The following is a 22,821-nucleotide window of genomic DNA, read 5'->3' as shown; positions in this document are numbered from 1 at the left end:
CTTGGAACTGAAAAACTTGCATTTAAATACTGATTCAATTCATTCACTAGTGACTTTTGCCCAAAGTCTTTATGCCCTTCTGAACCTTATTTTTCTCACCTGTAAAATGGGGATAAAGAAACTTAGAGATGTTGAAAGGACCAGCTGAGATGGGGGAGGAAACACTTTGGAAATATAAGTTCTCTACAAACAATTCAATTCAACAAGACCTTACTATGCTTCAGTGGATTAAATGGTTAATTCAATTAAGCAGTTGCAGTGTTCAAGCATTGTACTAGGTGCTGGGGAAATAAAGGGATGAAATAATCCTTACCTTCGTATTTAAACTGAAGTGGGGAATGGCATAAATGGAGAAGTTAATACAAGACTGGAAGTCAAGGAGAACACCGTGTCCTGAGAGAAGCAAGAGAACCTTCACCTAAAAGGTAGCACCAGAGCTGAGTCCAGGAGGAAGTTAGGAATTTAAATCAGGTAGAAAAGATAGTTGGTACAGTGGATAGAGTGCTGGGCCTGGAGTCAGGAGACTCCTCTTCCTGAGTTCAAATCCTGCCTTAGACACTTGCTGGCTATCTGACCCTGGCAAATCATTTAACTCTGTTGGCCTCAGTTTCCTCATCTATAAAATGAGCTGGAAAAGGAAATGGCAAACCCCTCCAGTATGTTTGCCAAGAAAAACTCAAATGGGATCACAAAGAGTGAGATATGACTAAAATATTACTAAGCAACAACAACAAAAAAAAAGAGGAGAGAAAAGAGCCCTTTTAGGCAAAGTATTGGTGATGGGGCATGTTGGTACCAAGGTGCAGAGATGGAATTAAACTCAGAAATATGCCAGTTAGCCTGCAATAGATTCCAGACAAAAATAGAGAGCCAAGATTTTTGAGCAAGGGGTTTTTAGGAATATTAACTTGATAGCTGTGTGGTCAACAGATTTAGAGAAGAAAGAATTTGAAGTGGCTAATGTAGTGCTCCAGGTGAGAGGTGATGAGGGCCTGAACTAGAGTTGTTCATATGTGTATAGAAAGAGGAGAACATATATAAAAGATAGTGTGGGAGTAGAGTTGATAAGATTTGGTACCTGGATGGATATGAGAGGTAGGACCAAAGGGAGAATCTATATGATTGCTTTCAGCAAAAACTGGGACATTTGGAAGAATTTATTTGAGGAAATTAGGATGGGTTGGTTCCTTTTTAGACATGTTGAATCTGGCACAAAAAGAAGGCACTTAATAAATGTTTATTGAATGAATTAATGAGCTGTTGATAGGAGAGAATCAACATGATTTAAGGAAACAGTATTGAACTTGAAGTCAAAAGACTTATATTCAAGTCTTACACTTGGCTATGAGATAGTTGGCAGATTGTTTTCTACCTCTGTAATTTTGTCTTTTCATCTGTAAAATGGGGGCAATAATCCTCTTACTGAAAACTCTCTGAATTGTTGAGAAGACTAATGAGATAATACATATGAAATACTTAGTAAAGTATTATTTGAACCTGTGTTACAGTTGTTAAACAAAATGGTGTCATGGAAAGGACATTTGCCTGAGAGTCAGAAGACTTGTTTCAAGGCTTGCCTCTCTCACTTACTGGCTGATAGACAATAGCATCCAAATCATACGAAGTCTGAGAATCTGGGCAATGGGTACACAGGGGTCTATAATAGCTCTCAGGGTTGCGACCTAGTATTATTATTTTAAGTACTGGTCAAACTGTAGGCCCGTTCTTCTTAGGGATGCCTTGAAGAGAGCAATTAATCCAGCTCCCAAAAAGACTTAACAGGTGGTATCCTTGTCATATTCTTTGTGCCAGAGTTCTCTAGCTTTACTCCCACATCTGAATTCCTTACTCTCCTGCTAATTACACAGTGGGAGCCCATCAAATTCCTATTGGTAGCTGTTTAAGAGGTAGCTAAGGAGGGGAGTCAGTATGAATAATTCAGTTTGACACTGGTTCCTGGAGCCAAGGCCTCAGAGAAGGGTTGATTATGGGTTGCCTTCGGTCCCCTATGAGACTCTGCCTAAAGCCTACAATTACTGTCACTCGTTACCATCCAGAAGATGAGCACAGTAGGTCTAAGAAGCCTCTCCTAAATAGGTCTTTTCATTTTCCTGACTGCTTTCTCAGCAGGATGTATGCCATTTTAATTTCCCTCTTTGATGCTGAGGTCCCCCAGAGCCAGATTCTCCTCTTAAGGACCATGAAATGAGGTTCACCTCTCTTGCAGGTGGCACAGACCCCAACCTATCCCCACATGCTCCATCCTGCCACCTGAGCCCCTCTTTGATTAGCTAAGAGAGAAAAAGAGGATGCAGGATGCTCAGAAGGAAGGCTTGAAATGACATCTGTCTCCTCACTCTTCCCCAGCCTGAATAACAGTACAGCCTATTTACTGAATGAGGATCTTAAGATATGACAGAAATAGCATTGCAATTTGTGGTCAGGAGACTGAGGTTCAAATCTCCCCTCTGTCTTTATAAGCTGTGTGACCTTACATAAGTCATTCTATTTTGGAGGGACCAAGTTTCCTTTTCTGTAAAATGAGAGTCAGACTAGATGTTCCCTGAGGTCCTATAAGATCCCATGATAACTTAGCCACTTGTGGCTAGCTTAGCCATCCAAATGTTGTTGGGCAAGAAGAGGACAGAGACTAAATATCGCTTCCCTTCTGTTCGCTTCCTGCTTCATTGATGAGAATTGGTGCCCAAGGAATTTGTGTAAATATCTGATGAATTATTTTTAGACCTTTTGGGCAGGCCTGCTGTCTTCAAAATTTTGAGAGATTAGGATGTAGGAATTCAAGCAGAGGGTTGGGTTTTGTTGCCCCAACAAGTTCAACAGGCAAACATATCAAATATGAAAACTGGAAAGAACCTTGGAACCTCAGAGTGCTAGAACTAGATGAAACTTTGGAATATAAGATTTTCAAATGGAAGGCACCATAGAACATAGGATGTTAGAACCAAAATGAAGCAGAGGACCTGTGGTTTGGGGCAGGAAGACATCTTCCCAAGTTCAAATCTGGCCTTAGACATTAGCTGTGTGACTATGGGCAGGTCATTTAATCTTCTTTGCCTCAGTTTATCATCAATAAAGTGGTTTGGAGAAGACAATGGCAAACTTCTGCACTATCTTCACCAAAAAAATTCCAAATGGGGTCATGGAGAGTCAAGCATGACTGGAAAATGATTGGAAAACCACAATGGTTTTTCACCCTCAAAAAGGACTTGTGATTTCACTGTATTAAAGACTCCCATGGAGAAAATGCTGTCTCCCAGTGCAGATCAGAAATTGCAATTTACTCTCTTGAGATTTATCTGAGGGAAGAAGATAAAGTGATCCAACCAGGTTCAAAGAGCCAGTAGGTATCAGATGATTGTTGTTGTTGAGTCTTTTCAGCCTTCAACCCTATTTGAGGTTCTCTTGGCAAAGATATTGGAATGATTTGCTATTTCCTTCTCCAGTTCATTTTACAGATATAGAAACTGAGGTTAACAGAGTTAAGTGACTTGCCCAGGGTCATACAGCCAGTAAGTGTCTAAAGCTAGATTTGAACTCAGGGAGATGAGTCTTCCGGACTGCAGGCCTGACACTCTATCCACTATGGTGCCAACTAGCCACCTTCAGAGGTAGGACTTAAATGCAGATCTTTTCCACTATAGAAGCGAGCTCCTTATTCCTTCTGCCATGCAGTCTCATTTTTCTCATTTTAAAGTTCAGATAAATAAGAAGCAGAAAAAATGATTGACTTCCCCAGGGTTGGGCAGCAAGTTAGTAGCAGAAGTAGGAAAAGAGCCTGGTTTTCCTAGTCCTGTGATCTTGCTACTTTCTCTGCTCATTGTAAATTATCTCTTCTAATTTCCTTGCTGTGTGACCTGGGTCAAGTCATACAACCTCTGTAGGACTCAGTTCCCTGTTCTGTAGATCAAGGGCTTATCTTAAACGATTTTCCAGGTCCCTTCTGACTGGAGGAGTCCGTTAATCTTTAGTGCTGTAGAAGAATATTAATTCTTTAGAAAATGCTGCAAATCAGGGCTTGATTTATTGTTTTGTTGATTGCCTAGACTTCAGAAAATGTTAGAGGAAATGTTAATAATGCAGACTAAACTTAAAAAGTGTGTCCAGTGCTTTTTTCCCCCTTTTGGTGAGCTGGTTATTAAACTTTTGGCAGCACACCCCTGGTTGTAACCAATCTTGACTGTCTCAAATGAGCTGGAGCTTTGTCAGTTTGGACATTTTCTCCACCCATGATAGAACAACAAACTACTATACCTTAGTAGATGGTCTTCATGAGTGATTCTGGCAAAAATTTCTCTTCTGAGGAATGTTACTGAAGTTTTCTAGTTGGTTTTCAGATGATAGCATCATATAATACTGGGAGATTTCCATTCATAGCCTTTCCAGCTTGGTAAGAAGAACCACCCAAGTTTGTTCTCCAAAGAATTATGAACCCAGAGTCATCTCTTTACTAAAACAAAGCATTGAAGGGAGACGGATGATTCAGTGAAAAAACATTTATTGAACACCTACTAAGTGTAAGGCATCATGTTATCATGTTGGGTATTGAGGATACAAATACAAAAGTAAAGTAACCCTTGTCCTCAAGGCATTTCCATTCTAACAGGAGGATACCACCCATAGTGTTAGCCAAAAAAGAAAATCTTCATCTGAGGAGTCACAGAGGTGAAAAGAGCCATAAAGCAGTACATTATTAATCCCTTTCAAGAAGCAAAAGTAATGTTGATTAAATTCCTATTCCCACAGCCAGAGATGGAAAGTGGGGTATGCTAGGACTTATCAAGTGGAGCCAGAGAAGATGGTAGAATGCCATGGTACATCCTGGTTTTCTGGTAAATGATTAGATAAGAATGTGAAGCACAGACTGTGCTATATAGTTGGTTGGTTGTACCTAGATGGTAGGTTGGATGAGTTTGGAATCACCCATCTTTCAGGACCACCCAATCCCAAAACAGAGTTCCAAAACTGAGTGAATTCTTTTCCCTAAGGGGAGAGGTTTGGGAGGAATGATGTCTCGAGGTCCATCTTCCATGTCATTGCTGTATGGTAGGGTTGATCACAGTGATAGAACAGATGATAAGATACATGGATAGGCTGTGCTTTCCTGGTAGATGCCTAGATGGAATGATAAAGGGAACTAGTAATATCCTTGGCGGAGTATAGTAATATATTCATGACAGATTCTTAAATGGAAATTGACTCAGGGACACCTGGGTTCAGATCTTGCATATTTTGTCTATTATTATAGGAAAATCACTAAACCTTTCAGGACCTTAAAAGGCAATTCTTACTCAGAGGTCTCAAACACTCAGCACTAGCCCACAAGGGGCCAGCAAAACTTTCAAGTTTGTTCCAAACCAGATTAAAATATAATTGGGAAATACTTAACAAAATAAATACAAATACAATACAACATAGATAAAATTAACATGTGGTTTTCTAAGTCAATTTGGGTCTCCCAGGCATTTATTTCTATTCTAGTCTGAGTCATAAAACAATGAAATCATAGGTCTAGACAGGAACAAAAACAAATCCATTAGGGAATTAAAAAAAAAGAAAGTAGTAAACTGGGAATGAAGTGACTTTTAAGTTTTAGTCCTACCTTTGCTCCCAACTGGCTGTGTATTTTTGAACAAATCTCTTTCTTTGGTCTCAATTTCATTATCTCTGAAATAAGTGAAATGAACAAAATGGTCTTAAGTCCCTTTACAACTCTAATCATCTCTTTTCTAAGGATCCTTGCAGCCCTAACATTTTAACATTATGTGGTCTGTTATGTGACTCAAGTATTATTGGAATTGTGGTCAGTTATATAAAAGTTATGGTTTTATTTGGTGTTGAATAGAATGGCTTTGTTGTATTCAACTTTTTGTGACTCTTTTTGGGGTTTTCTTGGCAAAGATACTGTAGTGGTTTTTCATTTCCTCGTCCAGCTCATTTTACTGATGAGAAAATAGAGAAAAGGGCTAAAACACTTGCCCAGTCACAACTAGTAAGTGTCTGAGGTCATTTTTGAACCCAAGTCTTACTGCTTTCTACCCAGGTACTCTACCCGCTGTCCCACCTAGGTGCCCCCAAAGAGAATAGTTAGATATGTGCAAATATTTCTCGAGCAGAAATTATATTTCTCTTTCTCACGAAGCTCCTCCCTGCCCTCCATCTCTCCCCAATGCCCTTGCATATTCTTTGCTTCCTTTATCATCTGCCTCCCACTGCTGGCTCTGACTAGTTTCTTTCAAATGAAAAAAAATGGTAAAACTCTAATTTGAGTGCTAAAAAATGGAATAAAAGGTGTCATTACTTTGCAAGGAAATCTGGTAATTTTTTAATGTTATATTTTTAAGATGTTGCAAGAGGAAAGCCAAATTATTTTCCTTGTCACCGGATTTTCCTGGAATAAAGCAAAGGGAAATAGTCTGATGGTTTTTGTATCTAAACATCTGCAGTAAATGAGGGAAAGTGACTCAGAGAAAGAGTCTATCCATTGCTAGGCACAGTGGAGTAATGTTTTGTTGCTTCAGCATGGATATTTGTTCTTTAGATGAAGCCCAACTGAAAAAAGTGTCCACTCCTTATCTCTGTACAGAAACAGGTCATAAATTGAACTGGAACTTAACCGGAGGTCTGATACAATACTTGACTCTGAATATTTTCTTGATTTAACTCAATTTGTAATTTAAGCATTTTTCTTCTACATCTATACAACCTATTACAGAATTTATGATCTTATGACCTACAAAAGTGTAGACCAATGGAACTTAAAATTTTTATACTCCTGTGAAGAAACAGGATGTTGATAGGAATGGAGATGAATTCGTTTCTGTCCCACCTGGGAGCGTCTTCTTTCTCTTCAGCTCTACAGCTTAGATTATCCCTTAAATCCTTGTGGGAAATGTTCTTCTATATCTTTTTCTGGCCTGCTACCAGTTATTGTCTGGACTTTTTCATCTCCCTACCCTTACTGGTTTTCTCTTTATCATTTATTTCTTTATCTTTATCTCATCTGAATATAGAAGATGGATTTCTCAAAAGCCTTTTTATTTTTAAGACCTAAACAGAACCACAGAGTATCATCTTTTTTTAACATTTATTAATATTTATTTTTTAGAAAAGTTAACATGGTTAATAATTCATGCTCTTACTTTCCCCTTCACCCCCCCACCCCGAGCTACCCCCCCCCCCGCCCACCATGGCTTATGCGTATTTCCACTGGTTTTAACATGTGTCCTTGATCAAGACCTATTTCCAAATTGTTGATAGTTGCATTGGTGTGATAGTTTCTAGTCTACATCCCCAATCATGTCCGCCTCAACCCATGTGTTCAAGCAGTTGTTTTTCTTCTGTTTCCACTCCTGTAGTTCTTCCTCTGCATGTGGGTAGCATTATTTTCCATAAGTCCCTCAGAATTGTCCTGGGTCATTGCATTGCTGCTAGTACAGAAGTCCGTTACATTCTATTTTACCGCAGTGTATTGGTCTCTGTGTACAATGTTCTTTTGGCTCTGCTCTGCTCCTTTTGCTCTGCATCAATTCCTGGAGGTCTTTCCAGTTCACATGGAATTCCTCCAGTTTATTATTCCTTTGAGCACAATAGTATTCCATTACCAGCATATACCACAATTTGTTTAGCCATTCCCCAATTGAAGGGCATACCCTCCTTTTCCAGTTTTTTGTCACCACAAAAAGCACAGCTACAAATATTTTCGTACAAGTCTGTTTATCTATGATCTCTTTGGGGTACAAACCCAAAAATATTGCCAGCTGTAATGGTTGGATCAGTTCACAACTCCACCAGCAATGCATTAATATCCCAGTTTTGCCACATCCCCTCCAGCATTCATTACTCTCCCTTTCTATCATTTTAGCCAATCTGCTAGGTGTGAGGTGATACCTCAGAATTGTTTTGATTTGCATTTCTCTAATTATTAGAGATTTAGAACACTTTCTCATGTGCTTATTGATACTTTTGATTTCTTTATCTGACATCATTCCCCAAACAATCATTAGACTACCACATCTCTAAGTTTCACTTCTTTTTTGCTCCTTTGTCTATTTTGCTCCTCACAAATTTAAAATTCCTTCCAGATAGTTATAGCTTAGCTATGCCTATATATCATTTCCCATGATCCACAGTACTAAGAACTAAAGATAGGAAAAGAAAAACTTTGTTTTAAGCAACATATTATATAAACTTCTGAATTTAACATAGAGGATAAATTTGTTCTTGTTTCAGTCACTTTTTTCATTCATGTCTGATTCTTAATGTCCTCATTTGGAGTTTTCTTGATAAAGATACTAGAGTGGTTTGCCATTTCTTTCTCTAGCTCATTTTTACAGATGAGAAAATAGAGGCAAATAGGGTTAAGTGACTTCCCTAGAATCACACAGCTGGTAAATATCTGAGGCTAGATTTGATTTCAGAAAGATAAGTCTTCCTGACTCCAGGCTGAGACACCTTATCCACTGACTCACCTAGTTGCCCTAGAGCAGTGATGGATGAACCTTTTAGAGGCTGAGTGCCCAACCCTCATGCCACATGTGAGGTGTGCACCCCACTTCACCCCCTTGCCCCAGACAGGAGAAGTGAACCCATTGGGCTACTGGGCAGAGGGGCAAGGGGCAGGGGATGTGAGAAACGTCATCATCTACATGTGGAGATGAGGAAGGGAGCAGCCCCCTCTGGCATGCTCTGGCACATATGCCATAGGTTCACCAACATGGCCCTAGAAAATGAATTAGGGAGTGTTTTTTTATTTGCAGAAAATTCACTTTACAAATAAATTCTTTTCAATAGCCAGCTCCTCCAGTTTAAGAGAGAAATTGATTTATTTTTTAAAAAAGATTTATTCTCAACTTTTTACAAACATATTTATTATATATAGTGAGAACCAGTGTTCTACAGATAAATAAGTTTGTTCATGTCTGGGTTGATAGATAGAACCAATATATTGGACATGATAAAGCAAAAGTAGGAGCACATTCATAGTCTGTCAAGTGGAACACCTTGACAGTGGGCATGTTCCCCGAGTGAATCAAGAATAGGATGTGGCCTTGGACAAAATTACTTTCTCTATGCTTCAGGTCCCTCATCTATAAAAAGAAGATAATAATACTTGTTCTACCTACCTCCCAGGATTGCTTTTAGGAAAGTACTTTTAAAATGTATAGATATGTGGAATGAAGATAGATGATGGTGATTATGATGAATCCTATTGTCAATTAATTCAATTTCAATACCTTGAACTTTTCCCTAATCTTGCTATTGTTCCTACTACCACTGGTTCATAATGTGGCTTCTAGTAGATGTGATTTTTAGATATTTATTCATCAGGTTTGTTCAGCCTTGCTCAGGTACCCTGCCTTGGATTATTATTGTGTATCAAAGCCACTGTGCTGTTCTCACCAACTCCTGAGTGGTTATGTCCTGGGATTGTTCTGCTCAATCATCTATTTAGGAGGCAGAGGTGGCAGGATCAGAGAAGAAAAAGCAAAGGAGAAAAAAGGGTTAATTTCAATACTGACATTTTGGAGCATGGAGAGAGAAAGGGAGAAAATGACAGGGAAACAGATAAGGGATGAAAAGAGTTGATTCTAATTTGAAGATTATATATAAGCAAGAGGGCGGAGAGGAGAGAGGCAGGGGAGGGAGGAGAAAGGAAAATATGGACAGAGGGAAATAGGGTTCGAGGGAGACAAAGAACACATTTATTTCAACTCAGATTTTGAGTGTTAAAGGGACAATAAGAAGGAAAAAAGTGAAAAAACATATATTGGGGAGGAGGGAAGGCATCTCCTTATAGGAGCCATGCTGAAAACCAGGGATTTTGTCAGATTTCTCATGGTCAGTTTTCTATTTTCTTCATAAAATTTTTAAGAGATTTAATTATTCGTTGTTCTTTTGTCTTTGACCATATCTAACTCTTTCTGACCCTATTTGGGGTTTTCTGGGCAAAGTCACTGGAATGATTTGCCATTTCCTTCTCTAGCTCATTCTTCAGATGAAGAAACTGAGGCTAAGAGAGTTAAGGGACTTGCCCATGATCACACAGCCAGTCGGTGCCTAAGGCCAAATTTGAACTCAGATCTTCCTTACTCCATACTTAGCACTCTCTCAATTATGCCACCTACTTGCCTTGTTAGTCACTTAACATTCCTGAGAAGACAACTGTCTCTTTTAATTGATTTGCCCCATCTTCCTTGAACTTTTCCTGAATCTAGAAATAAATTAGATGTTTAGCTTTTTTCTCCCTAAGCCCAGCTTGTCTACCAAGTAAACTTGTATGACTCAATTTTTTTCTCTCTTCATTATATGTCAACAAAACATTTGGATAAAAAGTACAAAACTGAATCTTCCATAAGGATGTTTGAGCTACCCAGGGCTGCACATCTGGATGTTTTACCCTCCAGGAGGTTCCGTTTCATGACAGGATTAACTGGAACTGTCAGTTATGCAGATTGTGACCTTCATGATGCCAAACTTCCAGATGCTTTCACATTGATGGTAATTTAGAATAGTGTAGAAAAAGGGAAAAAATACTTATTTGAAAGATTGACTAGATTTAAAAAAATCTTCCCTAGTTGTCATTTTTAAAATGCTATCTAATAAATGTATATTGAATTTAACTTGAAATGCTATCTTATCCTATCCTGTGCTATGCTATGCTATACTATGCTATTCTATCCTATTCTATCTCTCGCTATTTCAGAAATCCTTATCACACTTATCCAGATCTCAACTCTCAAAACATTAGCAGGCTGTATGGTATACCAGCACTTGGTATTGTTGATCCCATTGGTCAATGGTGCTGTAACAGAAACAAAGCCTGTGTTCATCTTGGAACTCTCATACTTTTGGAGATCATAAACCCCCCACAAACTATACCAGACTCCTGGATGCAAATTCTCCCTCTCCATTTTTTGTTTATTCAGTCTTCATTTCTTGTGTTAAGATCTATTTCTCCAACCAAGCATGGGAACCCAATGCCCTGAAATTCAGTCTTTTACCTCTTCATTTGCTAATTTCATAATTATTTCTTTTTCCCAATCTGGGATTGAATGTAATTGCTGAAACATTGTCTGGGCCCCTTGTTATATTAAATGAAATAATCTACCTAAAGTCCTTTGCAAGTCTTAAAGCACTATATGCAAATCTTTAATTTTCATTCAGATCTTCAGTAACTACATTATATTTCTATCAATTGCATCACCAAGAAATATCCTTTAAGGTTCTTATAATCTCCCAATAGGTGGCTCTCTGTTTCTATCAAGGCAACTGCCAGATTGTAGATATTTTGCCCTAATTTCCTGTTAGGAAAGTAAACCCATTTTTGATCTGTTACAAAGAAATGTCTCGAATGCCAGTTCACGTGGACCCCAAATATTTGTGGCCACCTGGCAGAAACTCTGGTGGGAGACCAGGGTACAGCCATATCAGTTGTGGAGAGGCATGGAGAGGCAATCAATCTTATAATGCATCCTGTGTAATCACTCTTTGCAGTTCACACAGCTGTTCCTTTAAGCTGTGAACAATCAATGAGATAAAAGAAAGAGCAAGAGAAGATAAAGATAGATCCATGATGCCCATTGGGTCTGTGGGTCTCGGACCAACACTGAGATTAATGGGATGAGTGTTGTATACAATATGCAACTAGTCAGACTAAAGAAAGTCTTACTATTACAAACTTACCTAACAGAAAACTGGCCCTTGGCCATTGGGGAAGTACCAGATATAGTTACAATGTCCAAGATTCCTAGGCAGAGGGAAAATATAGTGGCGTGCATCATTCCTTCTGGTTATACTTCTTCAGGGGTTAATATCATAGGGGAGATATCAAGAGATGCATCTACTTCAAAATCTCTCCCATAACTTTACTGTGCCTCAGAGACTCACTTGAATCAAAGACATTCTCTGAAATAATTAAAATGGCTCTGTGGCTTCACAGAAATGTCTGTTTGACAACTCTCTTTAATTCTTTATTTCATTTTATTCCAATGTATCTTTAATGGTGGCCCACTACAGCTCTGAGCAGCTGGGTACTACTCTTTGCTATAATGCTGACAACACATAGCTCTTAAATTCTCTCTCTAGCCAAGATGCTCACATTACTAGTCGTTCAATGATCCTGAGCAAGTCACTTCATCAGGTTTCTCATTTATGTTGTAACATACATATCAAAAGGTTCTGAGAAAAGCTCTTTGGGAAATATAAAGTCTCATACCAATGGGAGTTGTTATTACTATTTTCATGATCTTGGATCATTCATTTTACTTTAGTGAATCTCATATCTCTCATCTGTAAAATGGGGGTTCAGCATTGTTTAAAGGAAAGAATTTTATAAACATTAAAATGCTTCATAAATGTGAGTTAAGTTTTTTCTGTGAGCTAATTTTTTTTTACGTTTGGTAGGAAGTAGCTAAGAAAAGTTCACCAAAATAAAATTAAATACGTGTTGATTTTTGGAGGAAACATAAATATTATTTAAACCATCAGCCTTGATAATAGTCATTTTACTTACTCTGATTCTGTCTCTATAGGTTTAAATTACTAAGTCAGGAAGAAGGAGAGTATTTTAATGTTCCAGTCCCTCCTGAAGGAGAAGAAGGCAATGAAGAGCTCCGGCAGAAATTTGAAGTGAGTTGTTTGTTTGTTTATTTGTTTTTCTGGTATATGTAGAGTTGCATCTATATAATATGTGATGACTTTCACGTTTATAGTTTATCAGCACTTGTGAACCTTTTAGAGATTGCATGCCCAAACTGCACCATCAAGCTGCCTGTGAATTCCCTGCATTACCCCCAGACAGTGGAGGGAGGAGGTGCCCGCATTGGACTGCTGGGCAGACGGGCAGGGAATATAAAAAATGTCCTCAAGCATGATGGAGATGGGGGACAGAGCAGCCCTCTCCAGCATGCCAGGGCACATGTGCCATGGCCTCACCAACACAGGTTCATATAGTTTTGTTGGTATTTCTTTAGAACATAGGCCAATTATATTGAGATCGATATATGAATATTTTCTTTAGTAACAAATAAAATCATCATCTAGGTGTCATAGAGGATAGCAATTTTGTCATGGAATCAAGAAGACCTGAGCTCTCATTTGGTCCCAGCAATTTAGTGGATGTGTGATCCTAGGCAAGTCACTTAACCTCTGTTCATTTCAGTTTCTTCATCTATGAGATTTGGATAACACTAGTTACTATATCCCAGGGTTCTGAGATAATACATGTAATTAAAACATTATCAAAATGCTGGCTTTCGGGCATTACATGAGATTCTGAACTAATGACTTCCTCGCATTGGGATGGTCTTTGTAAGGTCACAGATATAGAACTGAAAGAGATATTAAGGTCATAGGAACATAGGTTTTGAGGTAAAAGAAACCTCAAAGGCCACCTACTCAAACAGTTCATTTCATAAATAAGGAAACTGAGTTAACTGAGAGGTTAAATGATTTGTCCAAGGTCACACAAGTACTAAGTGGCAGAAGTGGGAAAAAAACCCTTCCAGGTCAACTGACTCCTAAAACAGCATTTCTTCCAACCCTCCCTCCTCATTATGCTTTACTGTTACCACTGTATGGAGAAGCCTGAATGGATAGGATTTGAATGAGACAAGAAAGGCATAATTTTTTTGGAAACTGGAAATCTTTACTCCTACACTAATGAAAAGCACAGAAACTATCAGATAGTATCTTTCAGTAATGTATGACTGGCAAGCACCAAAAGTTATCACCGTAGTAATTAACTACCCTGCAAATACAACTGATATTCCAGAAGAGAAATTATGAAAACATATATGTGTAAGAAGCAAGTTTAGCCACATAGCTGGAAGATTCTCACCCACTGACACCCATGAACACAACAGACCTGAAAAAAAAAAGCAGCAGGCATAACCTTATGGCAATCTCATTTTGGCCACTTGCCTCTCCTAACACAAGGCAGGTTTAAAAAAAAATATTGTAAGTCTGACAAATATCAAACAAAGTGAACATTTCATCATATAAAGAACATGAAAAGATTTCTGTGAATCTCTGAACTACTATGTTTTAAAGTGTATTATGCTTAACAAAACAAATTACTCTGCTTCTCTCTGTCTCCTGAACTTTCTGTTCTCTGTGATTCTGTTAAATTTTTCATTGATCCTCTTTTTCAAGGCATGGTTTTGTATTGTTTTTCTTTTTTTCCTCATGAATCTTTAGTGTATTTTATAATTAAGGACCAGAGAGATCATTTGACCCAGTAAAGCTCTAGCCAATAGTGTTGGGATTCTAGCCCTAGTTTTCCATTTGTGTAAAATAGTATATTTCCATTTGAACCTGCTCATTCAGGGGGGGGTCGAGGAGATCATTTCTCATCTGTGTGTTCCCAGGAGAGAAAGATTCCTTGGGTAGTCTGACCGTCCCTCTCCACAGGTAACAGAAAATAGTTGGAGAACTAACCTTTGGCTATTAATGAGTACTAATCTTATATTAGTCTATGTGAGATATCATCAAGGTGAAATGCCGTTTACATTTATTTTTGGCCCATAGCACCATGGGAAGTAGTTCCCTGCAATAACATGCAACAGCATAGCTGAAGGTAATTATGGAAAAAAAAACTAATAAGGTGCATCAATTTGAAAGTGTTATGCAACATGTAGAAATCAATATGTATCTATGATATACTGTACAATGATGGTTGCTCTTTATTGAAGTAATGCAATGATGGGTCTGATGTACATGTGGGCAAGTCAGCATCAATCTGATCTTTAGTGATAGACACTTTAACCTAAGCCAAGTAGCTATCTTGTTTTTTGTTTTTTTTTTAAACCCTTACCTTGTGTCTTGGAGTCAATACTGTGTATTGGCTCCTAGGTAGAAGAGTGGTAAGGGTAGGCAATGGGGGTCAAGTGACTTGCCCAGAGTCACACAGCTGGGAAGTGTCTGAGACCAGATTTGAACCCAGGACCTCCCATCTCTAGGCCTGGCTCTCAATCCTCTGAGCTACCCAGCTGCCCCTGCTATCTTTTAAATATGGGTGTGTCACCATAAAAAGCAAGAGGGTGTGGATGGACCCAGGATGAAGATTGCATGGGAAATTGGAAGGAAAATGATAATGGAAAACTTAAGGGATAGAACTGGATTGAATGAATTGTGACATAGAAAATTTTCTACTAAGGCAGCTAATGGTAGAGTGGATAGAGTGCTGGAGCTGGAGTCAGGAAGACCTGAATTCAAATTTAACCTCAGATATTTGCTAGCTGTTTGAACCTGGACAGGTCACTTAACCTCTGTTTGCCTGAATTTTTTTCAATTTCATTCACTTAGACAAGACAATAAAAGAGTCACAATATAAACAGAAATAAACAAGGATATTGTATTATGCCAGATAAATATCAAATCGATATCAATATTAACCTTGTATGCATCAAATGCCATTACATATAAATTTATAAAGAAAAAATTAACTGAATTGCAAGACGACATATATAATGATATGGTAATAACAGTAGACTTTAATATTCCTCTCTTGGTATTGGATAAATTTAAAAGAAAGATATACAAAAATGAAAAATATATGCTTGAACAAATTTCTGGAGAAATTAAAGCCAAAACATTTATGAGTCTTTTGTATTAAATGACTAAAGATTATACATATCCCTCATGGAACTTGTAATCTAATTGATCATGTCTTAGAGCCCAGTGGTATTATAATTAAATGTCAAAAGGTAGCACCTAATTACTTAAAGACTGTAATAGAACAAAAATAATAGGGGGCAGGTAGCTCGTTCAGTGCATTGAGAGTCAGGCCTAGAGATTTGAGGTCCTGGGTTCAACTGCCTTCAGACATTTATTTGTTAGCTGTCTGATCCTGGACAAGTCATTTAACCCCTATTGCCTAGCCCTTACTATTCTGTCAATACATAATAGTGATTCTAAGAAAGTAAGGATTTATAAAAAATAATTTAGGAATCACAAACAAAGAATACATAACCAAATGGGAACTCATTAATGAAATCCGAAATAATGGGAAGGCTCAAAGAGCAAAGCTTAGAAACAATGGATACAATGAACCTTTCATCTAACTATACCAACATCTTCTATGTATCTAGTTTACATGTTTTCTTCCCAATTAGAATGTACATTCTTTGAGGGAAGGCGCTATTTTTGCATTTCTTTGTATCCTCAGTGCTTATCACAAAAGCTGGTAAATAGTAAACATTTAACAAATGCTTATTTACTGACTGAATAATTATGTGAAAGACATTGACAATGACAAATTAACCACAAAATTTTGGAGTTGCAGCTAAAGTGGTCTTCAGTGATAAGATTATCCATAGATTTGGTATTATTAACGTTTTTACTTAGACAATGTGATTAAGTTGTGACTTGATTTAATAGTAAGAGATAAACCAGTTATTAGTTGATTGAATAACTGAGTATGACATTTATTAATATATGCTTTATATGAGTAGTGAGGTAATCATTTATGATCATAAAGACTCCTATAAACATAGAGACCAATAGAACTAAGTCGTCTCCCTGCTTTTGTGATTGAGATAACTGTGCAAAAGGCTATAGAACCTAAGATGACCACAGATAAGGGGCAGATGTTCCATTGAGGACACAGACATTTCACCATCATCACCCTGAGCACACCCTCCTTGAACCCTCTCAAAAGGAACAGTACATGGAATGTTAGCTCCTAAGCAAAGGATCCTTGTGATTGGAGAGGACAGTAAACCAATCTGTAAATTCCTCTTTTTTGACTCTAAAGACCCATCACAATGGGTGCTCAGGGTCTCAGACTTTGCTGAATATGATTTGGTTGCTTTCATATTAAAGTCAATTTGCTCAAAAGACTTGTTCTGAGACTTGTTCTTAACAGATGGGACTGAGGAGGGTTCCATTGGTCCTTCCAGAGGATTGCCTAGATTCACTGGGCCCTTTCTCTGCAGGGACCCCTACCTCTGGACCCCTGCCTCACCAAAGTCCCTAACTGTTCTGAGCATAGGGAAGCCTCTGCTGTAAAGAGGGAAACCTGATTCATCTTCCCTTTGAGCCCCAGAAGCTCTGATAGCTTCTAAGAGTTCTCGCTCCCAGGACTGATTTGGCAAGCTTTCCATCCCTCAAGTTGAGAGGGGGGCTTGGCCATGCCACTCACCCCCTTCTGTTGGCTCTGGCTAGTTTCTTTTATATGAAAAAAAAATGGATAGGGTAATTTAGTAAGAAACTCATCAAAACTTTTCTCTGATATATAGATTTATTGTTTGTATGTCTGTTTTCATGTACTTAGTGGAGGGCTTAAAGTATATTGTCACTATTTCTCTAAAGGGACTTGTTCATAACAGGAAAAAATAAATCCATTTATGTATATCTATTAGTTATATATGAATTATCTTTGTTGATTCATAAGAAAATTGGGTCTCATCCATTGACAGAATCATTAGAAACTAAATTTAAGGATTTAGAATTTAGCTTATATATACATATTATTAAGTTGTTGATAACTATAGATTTATTGAACTAAGCAGGAAAAATAGCTTTTAAAAACTAAAAATATAAAGATTTCAATCATTTTGCTTAAGTGGTCTAAAGTATTTTAAGTGTAATTAGTAGATAAAGTTTGTGTGCTATGATAAGATAAAACAAGCAAGACTTGCTAGAGTTGAGAAATTTTTCAGAGAAGCTTGCAATTATAAAACGGGAAGGGGAAAAGTCTGTCCAACTTGAGGCTCCATTAGGCCAACTGCTTAAGGCAGGAGGGAAGGGAAAACTGCCTGCCCACGTACAAATAAAAGCTGAAGTCATCAAATCAAGTGAGAATTGGTCAAAGACCATGAGAAACTCTTCATATAACTTATCTTGACTGGTGTATGGGTCTCTAAACTATGGTGTCTTGGGAGAACTTAGAAGGACCCTTGAAACACCATATCCTGGACAAATGAAATGTTGGTAATTTGGGGGCAGAATTATTGAAATCTACTCATCCTGGAGAACAAGACCCAGTTAGCATGGAAAACCCCAAAGAAGCAGATAGAAGAGAAGACCTCAATGGTACCATATCTTTTTCCTCTTCCTCTAGAATACTCAGTTTAAATGAGGAAATAGCTGGGCTTTTCCTTTGAGAGAAAAGATAGTCCACAATGACATAGGGGAGATTGTTATTATCAAGATTCATCACCCATTTAGCTCCTCTGATCATGCTACTTGGAGAAAAAATATTCCAAAATTTGATGAGGACACTACTACCATCACTAATCAGTTTCAGATAATCTTTAAAGGGTTTAATCCCAATTGGAGAGATGTTACTGAGTTGTTAAACACACTTATCCCTCCTGAGGAAAAGAATGCCATTATTGAAACAACCAGTAGGCTGGTGATAGCAGGAATGCCCCAGGGACAGAATGCTCAGCAAAACTGGTCAACTCAGAACCTCTATTAGGATCCAAACTGTCCTCAGATTATGACAGCTTTGCATAAAAGAGAAGAGCACTTAGAGTAAAAGAGACGAGTTCCATTAGACCATATAACTTCAGTAGGTTTCAGGAAGTTATTCAGGAAGATGAGGAAACCCCCAAGCCATTTCTTTGATCACCTATGTAAGACTGCAAAGAGGTTTTTCAGCATTAGAGTCTATCAACCTTTGGGAAGCATGAATCATGAATAGAGCCATTGTTGACCAATTCTCTCCTCAGATTAGAGAATTCTTTCAGAATAGGTTTCCTAGCTGGCATGAGAAAAATATCAGGGAACCCAAGTGCATTGCCCTGCATATATATATGAGAAAAAAGAGGAACAATGGAAAGAAGAAGGCTAATTCAGAAAGGAACACTATCTTTATGATGGCCCCAGGCTAAATGCCCCAATAATCTTTTAATTATAATGATGGAGAGTCATGGGCACAAATACTAAATTCCAGAGTTGTACAGGAATATAGAGTACAGTAGTTTTTACCTAGTGAATTATAGGTTCAGAAATGTACTACATACTACTAGATACAATTTCATGACTTTCTAAATGATATTTAGAAATAAATCTTTTTTATTGTTTTTATTGTGGGAGAATGGGCCATATGGTCATAGACTATCTGAAGAAATGTGGAGATCAGAGACAGGCCCCTAGAAACCAGAATAAAGGGTGCCAATCTGAGCAAAGACAGAAATCAATATCTGGTACTAGGAATATACATCACAGAAGTCCATAGTATAAAGGCGTATGGAGTAGGTGGAGTCTCATTAGGGGGAGGATGAGTTTATTTGCTCTGATTCTGATGGTCTCATTGCACTTTCAATATCTGTCTTTATCTCCTCCCACACAAATGAACCTTAAATTACTTTTTAAAATGGTGATTCCTTACACTATGCCTGTTTTAACTAGCGTGCTGAAATCCTCTGATACTGTAGTAGGGACCCAATCTATTATTGGATCTACTAGGAAATCTCAGCTTTTAGATGTTTTGTCCACTGAACATGTCACTTTGTGACCATTGTCAGTAGACCACTCTTTTCTACTCACGCCTAATGAGCTTGTGAATACTGTGGGAAGAGATCTTTTAGATAAGCTAAATGCTACTATTACTTGTTTTCACGATGAAAGAGGAGTTTCTTTCAATGTTCCCTTCAATTTTGGATTGTGATAAAAATTGTCTTTTGCTTTAAATTCTTATAATTTAATAAGAAGTATGTAGGAACCCAGCTGGAGTTGTGAGCTGAATTTGTAACCGTGCTTAGATAAAGTCACTTTGAAATGGACTAAATTGACGTTATTAGGGTAAAGTAAGTTTCATTTGAGATCATTTAGAAAGTCATGAAATTGTATCTAATAGTATGGAATACATTTCTGAACCAATAATTCACTATGTAAAAACTACTGTACATTATATTCCTGTAAAACTCTGGGATTTAATATTTGTGCCCATGCCTCTCCATCATTTCCTATGATAGTCACTCTTACTATCTGCACACTGACTTTGTACATATGTCCAAGACTGAATAATACCAATATTAAGTTTCCATTTATTTATCCTATCTACAGGGCAGACTAAGGGAAAATTGCATATTTGAACATTAAAATCCATGAAGAATTTATTTAGATATATTTTAGAATATATGTGCATGTAGTTAATTTTGCCTCTAACAAACTGTATTAAATATATGAAATTATTTATTTTATATTTATTTTTTTTAAATTATTTATTTAATAGAATTTATTCCCAGGCATCTTACCCCCTCTCCCCCCTCCCTACACTAAAAGTATTATCTGACAAAAAGAAATATATATATATATACATATATGTATATATTTGTGTCTTTCATGTTTCTGTATTCCAGTTCATTCTCTGGAGATGGGCATTCACAAGTTATTCTTCAAATATTAATTCTGTATCTGTGTATCATGGTATTGTTGGGTCTAAGAGTATACACAGTTTTAGAACTGAATTTAATCCCAAATTGCTCTCCAAAATGGTTGGGTCACTTTACAGTTCTACCAACATTTTATTAGTGTCCTCATTTTTCCATACCCTTCCAACATTTGTCATCTTGCCCTTTTATCATTTTAGCGAATCTCATAGGTATGAAATGATATCTTAGAATTGTTTTGATTTGTATTTCTCTGATCAGTAGTGATTTAGAATATTTTTTCATATGCTTATAGCTTTGATTTCTTCATCTCCAAACTCTCCATATCTTTTGCACATTTATCAATTGGGATATTGGCTCTTATTCTTAAAAATCTGACCAAGTTCTCTATATATTTTAGATATAAGACCTCCATCTAAGAAACTGAAAAATTTTCTCCTAATTTTTTCTTTCCTTCTTGGCTATGTTAATTTTATTTGTACAGAAACTTTTCAATTGAATGTAATCAGAATTATCCATTTATATCTCACAATTCTCTCCATCTCTCATTTACTTATAAATTCCTCTCCTATTCATAAATCTGATAGATAGTGTGTTCCCTGTTCTTCTACTTTGCTTATGATATCTTCTTTTATGTATAAGTCATATATACATTTTGATCTTAGTGAATGGTGTAAGATATTGGCCTATCCTTAGGCTCTACTCTCCAATTGTCCCAGCAATTTTTACCAAATATTAAGTGCTTATCCCCAAAACTTGGATCTATAATTTTGTTAAATATAAGATTACTATAATATTTTATTACTCTTTGTTGCATGTCTGTTCTTTTCAACTGATCTACCTTTCTGTTTCTTAGCAAGTTTGATAATTACTGCTTTATAATACAGTGGTACTGCTACATTTTTACATTTTTTGTTAATTCATTTAATATTCTTGATATTTTATTCTTTAAAATGAATTGTGTTATTATTTTATCTAACTCAATAAGATATTTTTTGGCAATTTAATTGGATGTCATTGAATAAGTAGATTGGTTAGGTAGAATCATATTGGCTCTGGCAACCCAGGAATAATGAATATTTCTCCAGTTATTTAAATCTGACTTTATTTGTGCAATAAAGTGTTTTATAATTATGTTTGTGTAATTGCTAGGTCTATTTTGACAAGTATGCTCACAGGTATTTTATTCTGTCTGTGGTTATTTTAAATAGGGTATCTCTATCTCCTCCTGCCAGGACTTTGTAAGTGATATATAAAAATGCTAACGAGGGGGCATGTAGGGGGCTCAGTGGATTGAGAGCCAGGCCTAGAGACTGGAGGTCCTAAGTTCAAGTCTGGCCTCAGACACATCCTTGCTGTGTGACCCTGGACAAGTCACATAACCACCATTGCCTAGCCCTCTCTGTTCTAACTTAGAACCAATACATGGTATTGATTCTAAGACAGAAGGTAAGGATTTAAAATAAATAAATAAAATAAAAATGCTAATGATTTATGTAGTTTTATGTATATTCTTTAATTTTGCTAAAAAATGATGATGTTTTCAATTAACCTTTTAGTTGAATCTCTGGGGTTTTCCATATATATATATATATATATATATATACATATATTTTTTTTTATCCTGGGACTCCATTCTAGGAGCATAGGGCCACAACCAGTAGGCAATGGGTCGCTCAGGGTCACCCAGCTGGGAAGTGTCTGAGCCCGGATTTGAACCTAGGACCTTTCGTCTCTAGGCCTGGCTCTCAATCCACTGAGCTAGCCCAACTGCCCCTACTTTAGGTTGCAGTTTCTTTAGCAGATGTAGTTTTTACAGGGTGGGGTTGCTAGCCCCACGCCCAACCCTCCTCCTTTTTCATCCGGGCTAGGGACTGTCCTTAGCCCAGGAGTGGTAAGGGTGGGCGATAGGGGTCAAGTGACTTGCCCAAGGTCACACAGCTGGGCACACAGATAATATATATTTCCATATATACTATCATATAATCTGAGTTTTATTACCTATCTGCCCATCCTGGTTCCTTTAATTTCTTTTTCTTCTCTGACTACTATAGCTAGCATTTCTAATACAATATTGAATAATATTGATGATAATGAACATCTTGTTTAACTCATGATTCTGTTGAGAAGGCTTTTAGTTTATTATTTGTGATAATATATTAACATAAAACTACATTAAAAATTTTCATGTCTTGAGATTTTTATTCTTCTGCAGTCATTTCTGTTAATATTTTTGGTTTTATTTATCTCATAAATTCATATTTAACTTAGTTTTAATAAAAATCTCTCTTTTAAAAAATATAAAAATATTTCAAACAATACTTGCAGATCACTTTACATAAATGCTTCATATTATTTTAAGAAAAATCCATTTATACCTATGCTTTCTTGTGTTTTCAATAAGAATAAGTATTGTATTTTGTCAATGGCTTTTTATGCATCTTTTGATATAATCATATGA

At 37.1% G+C, this 22,821-nt stretch overlaps 1 protein-coding gene across 2 annotated transcripts in view; it reads left to right on the top strand.

The window, feature by feature from the left end:
* PRKCB (protein kinase C beta) overlaps positions 1-22,821 on the top strand; it is a 707,688-nt gene that overhangs the window by 394,897 nt on the left and 289,970 nt on the right. For both annotated transcript variants that reach the window (XM_044658176.1, XM_044658168.1), the window contains exon 8: positions 12,552-12,648. In XM_044658176.1, coding sequence (XP_044514111.1) covers positions 12,552-12,648 — 97 coding nt within the window. The remainder of the gene's footprint in view (positions 1-12,551; positions 12,649-22,821) is intronic.

This window comes from Gracilinanus agilis, chromosome 1 (assembly GCF_016433145.1).
Source record: "Gracilinanus agilis isolate LMUSP501 chromosome 1, AgileGrace, whole genome shotgun sequence".
NCBI classification, from domain to species: Eukaryota; Metazoa; Chordata; class Mammalia; order Didelphimorphia; family Didelphidae; genus Gracilinanus; species Gracilinanus agilis.
This window is presented reverse-complemented; position numbering and strand designations above follow the sequence as displayed.